Here is a 7,906-nt window from a genome sequence, read left to right on the forward strand (position 1 = left end):
TAGCTGCAGTCAAATAATCTATTTTTAAGCTTTTTGGAAAACATAGGAAAGGGTTATCACCCCTGTAACATTTTTTTTTGCTGTCTGTGCACCTCTTCAGAAGATTTCACCTCACATTCTGTCCCAATGACAATTTATTTTTGAAAATTTGGAGTTTTTAGTAAAACAAGGATTGGTGATAAAGCATCAGTGGAGAGGAGGCACGTTTTTCCCATATTAACTCTTACAGGAGAGAATTTCCCTTCCTAGGGGTAGATTTCATCTCACTTCCTGTTGTCTCCTTCCGTTTGCAAGTAGGAGACGTTTGTAAGTTGGATGTTTGAAAGTAGGGGCCTGCCCTATATGCTCTGCAGAAATTTGGGCCTGAGGTGTTGGTGTTGCCAAAACACTGTAAGCCCTCACAGTTACTCTTGGTGGGCGCTGGAACACCCTGCTGTGAACTATTATATCAAGAATTGTAATGACATGCCATTGTTGAACAGTGGTAGAAAAATTGGGCCTTTGGTGGTGGTGGTGGTGGTGGTGGTGCTGGTGCCACAACACTGTAAGTCCTCACAGTTACTCTTGGTGGGCGCTGGAATGGGCCCTGCTGTGAAATATCATATCAAGATTTGTAATTACATCCATCTGTTGAAGAGGGGCAGAAAAATTGGGCTTTTGGTGGTGGTGGAGGTGGTGGTGTTGCCACAACACTGTAAGCCCTCACAGTTACTCTTGGTGGGCACAGGAATGGGCCCTGCTGTGAAATATTAGATCAAGAATTGTAATTACCCCATTTGGGGTGGACGGCTGCATGGGAGACTCGACGGGCCCCCCAACTAGTGTATTGCTCTCTGTTGCATAATCCCTTGTGTACCTGATCACAATTCTGTGTCATCTATATTATCTTGCCTAACTCTGTTTGTTCACAGGATCATCTAGTTTACTTTCTATTTGTTATACTTTGCCATATATTTTATTGATTTGTCACATCGTTCTCATTGTATTGTACTACGTATACTCTTTATGCGTGTAGTGTTTTTTTGTTTCTCAAATGTGATGCCTTAAATTCACTTTAATAAAAACCTTATTGGAAAAAAAAAAAAAAAACACCGAATTTAACACACTTGCTCCCCATTCACACCTGGGACCTTGTAACACTAACAAATCACATGATCCCAGGGAAGGAATATGGCTAATTAGGCACAATTTGGACATTTTCACTTAGGGGTGTACTCAATTGTATTGCCAGTGGTTTAGATATTAATGGTGTGTGTTGAGTTATTTTGAGGGAACAGCAAATTTACACTGTTATACAAGCTGTACACTCACTACTTTATATTGTAGCAAAGTATAATTTCTTCAGTGTTGTGACATGAAAAGATATAATAAAAATGTACAAAGATGTGAGGGTTGTACTCACTTTTGTGAGATACTGTATATATCCTGTTCCTCCAAAGCATGTCATTTACCGCTGTTGTTCTAAAAATCCTGGAATAAAACAATACAATATTTGTATTTAAGAATTGTAATTACATGTCCCTGTTGAACAGGGGCAGAAAAATTGGGCCTTAGGCACTGATGCCACAACACTGCAAACCCCTCACAGATACTCTAGTTGGATTGCAGGAATGAGCCCTGATGCTAAGTATTGCATCAAAAATTGTAAATGCACGCCCCTGTTAAACAGGGGCTGAAAAATTGGGCCTTAGGCACTGGTGCTGGTGCCACAACACTGCAACCCCTCACAGATATTGGTGGAAAAGTACACAGACATTCCTGGCCTGTCTCGGGACTTCCTGTAATCCTGGATACCTGCCCAAGAACTGCTGCACCACCAAGTTAAGGACCTGAGCCAAACAGGGCACATGGGTCAGTTGTTTCTGTTGGAGGGGGGAGAAGAGGTTGGTGCCATTGTCGCAAACCACCATTCCTGGCTTTAGCTGGAGAACCAAAGAACTTTTGGAATAACGCGCACCCTGCACATGCAGAGCTCTGCGGTGTGATGCAGTCGTGTGCTGCCCTTAAGCTGGCCTCTGGAGGGCATCCTGCCTTGTTGGAGATGTGCCTCCTCCTCCTCTCTCCTATCAGGCACTCACGTGGAGTCAGTGACCTCATCATCCCTTCCCTCCTCATCACTAGAGAAAACCTGGCAGTATGCTGCAGCTGGGGGAACATGACTGCCAGATTGCTGTCCTTCTTGGGCACCCCCTCTCTCTGGGCTCATGCTACTGCCTTCCTCTAGCTGGGTATCAACATCAGAGCCTTCAAAACGCTGGGCAGCCTGCTTGAGCATGTACCCAACACTGTGGTCAAACAGTTCGGGGGACTCCTCAGGAGGACATGGTGGAGCTAGGGAAGGAGTGACTGATGCCACTGAGCCGAGAGAAGGGGCCGCGTTGGCAGCTGCTTTGCCAGACAAAGTACACTGAGCCTGGGTGAGAGAGGATGAGGAGGATGAGGACGGCTTGGCCATCCACTCTACCAAGTCTTTGGCATGTTTTAGCTCAACGTGGCCAGCTGCCGAAAAAAAGATGAGCGTGTCCCATGTCCACGTGCTGATGAGGCTGATGCACCATGTCCACGACCAGCACTGTTGCCTCTAGACACAGAGCCTGCTTGCCCTCTTATATTGGCTCGTGACTGTCTGCCTCTCCTTGTTGGCCTTCCAGACATACTAATGGCCTGCAGGGAGATGTAGCTGCACAAAGCTGGTATGTATATATATACTGATTATACTTCAGCTAGCAGAATCAACTGCCTGCCTGTAGTATTATTAGTATGAGAACACCGACAATTGTATTCAGATAAAGCTTTAGGTGTACACTGTGCAAAAGACACTAAAACAAAATACTGCAGCTCCCTGCCTGTGTTTGCATGAGAATGCTGGCAATTGTATTCCGGTAAAGCTTTAGGTGCACACTGCGCAAAGGACACTAAAACAAAATACTGCTGCTCCCTGCCTGTATATGTATGAGAAGGGTGGCAATTGTATTCAGGTAAAGCTTTAGGTGCACATTGTGAAAAGGACACTAAGACAAAATACTGCAGCTCCTGTCTGTATTTGTATGAGAACACTGGCAATTGTATTCAGGTAAAGCTTTAGGTGCACACTGTGCAAATGACACTAAAACAAAAGGACACAGTAAGACGTACCATAACTGCAAAGAAAATACAATGAATGCAATAAAACATAGTACAATAAAAACATTACAATTTTAAAATACAGAAACAATAGAGAGAGAATAATAGCTGTAGAACAATAGAGATCGAACAATAGAGCGGACAATAGAGAGCAAACATAAGAGAGAGAGAACAATAGAGAGAGAAGAAAAATAAAACCACAACTATTTTGGGCATTTTTTTTGTATTTTCTTTTATTTTTAAATTTTTTTTTGCACTTTTATATAAACTGTAAACTGTAAATGTTCCAGATTAGGGTCGCTCAAAATGTGATGGCTATCTCATCTTTCGAGACCCTGTGTAAGTGTGCCCTAGGACTGTTTAGGGCTGTACCCTACGCTAATAATACAGTGACTACCACACAGCGTTTGAAACAGTCACCGATGCAGAGACCAGGTTTGTCAGGACAGGAGTGACAATAACATGACATCTTCTTTGGGGTGTTCTGTGGGCACGGGTACCATGGAGAACATACAGAAAATGCCTCTGATGCAGCTGGCTCATTGCATTTGCATTGGAAAGGTGGGCCATAGCACTGTCTGGAAACAGAAGGGCTGTGATGATCTCTTCCTGGAATTTTAGAAAGGATCCAGTTCGTCCTGAAGCTTTGTATAGCACAAAAGCATTCAGCAGAGCCATATTGGCATAAATATACAGACACTTTTTTATACCATCATCTGGTCTTATGGGCAATTAGGTACGGTACCAGCAAGTGGTTGTTGAGGTCCATCCCTCCCTTGTTAAGGTTGTATTCATTGACACAGAGGGGTTTCTCCACAACACCACTCGCCGTAGGAATTTAGACTGTCATACCTGCGTAAAGGGAGGACAGAACAAAACATTCTGTGAATCCCTCCACTTCACTGCTAACAAATGATTACACTTCAAGCAGGCTCTCTCACCCTGTCTAAGTCAGGACTCTACAAGCCGCTGGCGGAAACCCCGATGATTAGATCGCACTGTGCCACATGCGGCAAAAAAAGTGGCACGCTTGCACCCCATTCCGCTATCAGGGAGAGGTAGTGGCAAACAGTGTTAATGTTGACGTGAAATTTCAATTTTGTTTTATAATCTTTTGACTACAAAAAACAGGCAGACATGGTATATATAGACTTAGTTTGATGGTCTATTTGGTTACATATTTGAAAAACAACATGCATATGTATACTATTCTTTCAAATAAAGTTACTCAACAAAACTAAGGGGACAGTATAGGGTTTTTTAAATTCCTTTCAGAATAAAAAATGCTAAGGCTTCACCAGTTAAACAATGAGCTTTCAGAAAATGTGCATAAACAAACTAAACAAGGTGAGAATGATCTCACCAGCTACAAAACAAAAGATCTATACATTATCCACAGCTGACAGCAAAGGTCATGGTTCTTTTCGTGTATTTTTTATAGACACCAGCAAAAGGCAGTCTATATAAAGTCCATCATTTGTTATTTTTCAGCACTGATCTGCCACAGCCCACCATCAGTCAAAATGGTGAAGGTAAGAGCCAACATGTGTATTCACCTATAATGTTTAAACATAATATTTTTCCAATTTACAGAATTCATTTTTTATGATACAACAGGCTTAAAAAAATCAGATACAGTAAGCTTTGTAATGGTATTTTGCAGATCACCTTCTACGAGGACAGGAACTTCCAAGGTCGCTCCTATGACTGTAACTCTGACTGTTCTGATTTATCACCATACTTCAGTCGATGTAACTCCATCCGAGTTGAGAATGGAAACTGGATCCTGTATGAACTACCAAACTACAAAGGACATCAATATCTTCTTAGGAGAGGAGAATACCCTGATTTAAAGCAATGGATGGGCTTCAATGACTCTATCAGGTCTTGCCGTCTTTCTCCACAAGTGAGAAACAAATATAACTTATAAATTAGCCAAACAAAAATCACAGTTTTTTTTATAGAATACATGGATGCATGAGATTTTGTAAATTACTGTATATATGTAAGCATCTTTTATGGGATAGAGGAGGAAGGAGTTAGAAGTTAGAACCCCTGCCTTATTTATCTGTCTGCAGCCATGTGTTTGTGATTTCTGATACTTTCTGTTCTGGTGACAATGTTATGATCAGGAAAGGTAGTAAGGTGGGTTCTCTCCTAATAGGGTGAGGGAATGATACCACCTCTGTGCCCTTGGATATTTCCCACGCGTTCTGCCACAATAAAAATATTGTCATTGGGACCTATTCTGTCAAACAAAACTAAATACATAAAACATGTCAACAATTAATACTGCTCCCCTATCAAAAAATACTTTTGACTTGAGAGAGAACTATACACTTAATAAATGCACTGTATACTCCAAAAATGGTAGAAAGAGATTACACCTCATCTATGCAGTGAAGGTCAAATAAAAATGTTTTACAAGATGACATAGTTATATGATTATGACATGATTTGTGGTTTGTTTTGGTTGTGAAAACTGCCTGTCTTTGCTTCACATCTGAACATGAACCTTGTTTGGAGAGTACTTGCATAAGATACTTATACAATTACCCTCTGAAGGAATACTGTACCCCAGCAACATAAAAATCAGTCGAACGCTAAGTCTAATTTAGCCTTTCCCGCACAATATTAGAAATTTTTAGAACAGTTTGTCATTAGTCATGTCATTAGAGAAACAAAGGCTACAATAGCTGATCTCTGTATTAAAAAATACTTATTGTTTAGCTGTGATACTAACCTTTTTTATAATTTTTATGTATTTGTATTTTTTACAATTTTAACCTTTAACCTTTTCAATTTTAATACAACGGATCACCAATCAGGAACAAGTATGCCAATAAGTAGCTTTGACATTTCTCCAACTTTCCTTATCTGCAACTCAGAGTATTAAAGACAGTGGTTCAGCATAATACAGAGTCAACTAGTTCATTAGTGGTAGTCCCCACATACCTTTTATAACAGGTCTACATTATTATGGAGGCAGCCTGCTAAACTTGTGTTGCTTGCAATACCACAATGCAAAAATGCAAAGACTTATTGGGGATAATCTACAGGGACTAATAGTGTAAGAATATTATAATATATATAAAACTTACTAGTAATAGATTTAGGAAAGGTTTAAGTAAATACACTAAAAATAGAAAACAACTTAAAAAAAATATTGTTCCTATCATTGTCAAATGAAAACTACAGTCAGGAAAATTGAGTTTCATCAACAATGCATATCTCAATATTGAAAACAAATAACTTTGCGCCAAAGATGTGAATGGAAAAAAAATTGTGCAACAAAAATAGCAGCAGCAGTATAAATGTGAGCTTAACAGCAACACTTCAATTCAGAAATATAAACAAACACCATGCTAGTTCAGACAAAATAGTTAATCCAAATAATCTGAAAATTTATCAAAAAATAAATAAAGCCTCACAATGTGAAAGAAAGTGCGCGTGCTCAAATTGGTCTGATCACTAAGCAGTGAAGCACCGATTTGTTCATTTGAAGTTTGGGCACGAGCACTTTCTTTCACATTGTGGGACTTTTTATTTATTTTATTAATCATTTTCTGATTTGCATATCTCAATATGAGGTAATATATATTTTGTGTTATGTTCCACAGCTACCCAAGAAGCAAAATACTACTCTATTAATACATACTTTGTTTGTCTAAAGCACCGTGGACCGTTCTGTCTAAGGATCTATGAGAGGGAAGACTTTGAAGGGCAGATGATGGAGTTCACTGAAGACTGTCCTAATGTCTCTGAGCAGTTCCGGTTCCATGAAATCCACTCCTGTAATGTGCTTGATGGGCATTGGATGTTTTATGATGAGCCTAGCTACAGAGGACGTCAGTATTATCTGAAACCTGGAGAGTACAGGAGATACGCTGAGTGGGGAGCCATGTACCCCAGAATTGGTTCATTCAGAAGAGTACAATATTAGAAATCCTGAGTTTATATTTGATCATGGTGCCTCTCTGATAATAAAATGCATATGATTACTGTTGTTTTGTCTTTTAAATGCACACCAACACATCTAATTCTCATTGCTTATTGGATGAATGTAGTAGTGAAAGAAAGAAAGGGGCAATTCAGTTCGCATTGTGCGCTATACAAGTATTTCATTCATTCATTCATGAATGTAGTTTTAGGGCACATTCCCACCGCACTGTAAACAAAATATTAATTTTAAAATATTTTATAAATTTATTTTGAAATCGACAGTTTTCAGCATCTACCAGTAACTGATATATCATTTTTAGAAGGAGAGATCCTTTGATAAAGGAAGCAGAACAATATCTTTGCACAAATTATACACACCAAGAAAATATTACATGCAATCAGTTTTTCACAACATTAGTCGCTGTTTCATGCACAACCTTTATCAAAGTGAAGAGGAGGATTGGAGTTAGAACAGGACGAGGCAAAAACTGAACAGGTAAGCATTCTACTGAAACTTCCAGCAGGCATTAGTCATTCACATGGCCATTGTTTTTCATGTACAGAACAAAAGGAATTTCCTGTGCAGTCTAAACGTCTACTGATTCATTGACTAAATCCTCTCTACTGTTCTCTGCATAAAGAGAACAAAATACAACTTTCAAAAAAGTAGAGATGAACAATGAACTGAAACGACGTACTTAAAAAAAAAAAAAAAAAACTTAACTACAAAAGATAACAAAACTCTATACATTTTCAACACTGGACAAAAACATGGTTATATCACACTTAATGTATGCTTAAAGTATGATAAAAGGAGCACTACACTGACTTTTTGGAAGAC

The 7,906-nt window shown here is 39.4% G+C and overlaps 1 protein-coding gene across 1 annotated transcript; it reads left to right on the top strand.

The window, feature by feature from the left end:
• Nucleotides 1–4,505: 4,505 nt before the first annotated feature.
• On the top strand, nucleotides 4,506–7,124 carry LOC143924284 (gamma-crystallin-3-like). Its single transcript, XM_077448488.1, has 3 exons — nucleotides 4,506–4,655; nucleotides 4,787–5,029; nucleotides 6,797–7,124. Exons 1-3 carry the CDS (start codon nucleotides 4,647–4,649, stop codon nucleotides 7,064–7,066), a joined length of 522 nt encoding a protein of 173 aa, XP_077304614.1. The 5' UTR covers nucleotides 4,506–4,646; the 3' UTR covers nucleotides 7,067–7,124.
• The last annotated feature ends 782 nt before the right edge of the window (nucleotides 7,125–7,906 follow it).

This window comes from Lithobates pipiens, unplaced genomic scaffold (genome assembly GCF_037356315.1).
Source record: "Lithobates pipiens isolate NorthernLeopardFrog02 unplaced genomic scaffold, aLitPip1_a1.2 Scaffold_22, whole genome shotgun sequence".
NCBI lineage: Eukaryota > Metazoa > Chordata > Amphibia > Anura > Ranidae > Lithobates > Lithobates pipiens.

What these genes read in the sequence shown, in the direction of transcription:
- LOC143924284 (XM_077448488.1), top strand. An exon ending in CTTGCCGTCTTTCTCCACAA is followed by an intron (nt 5,030 to 6,796) that starts GTGAGAAACAAA and finishes GTTTGTCTAAAG; the next exon opens with CACCGTGGACCGTTCTGTCT.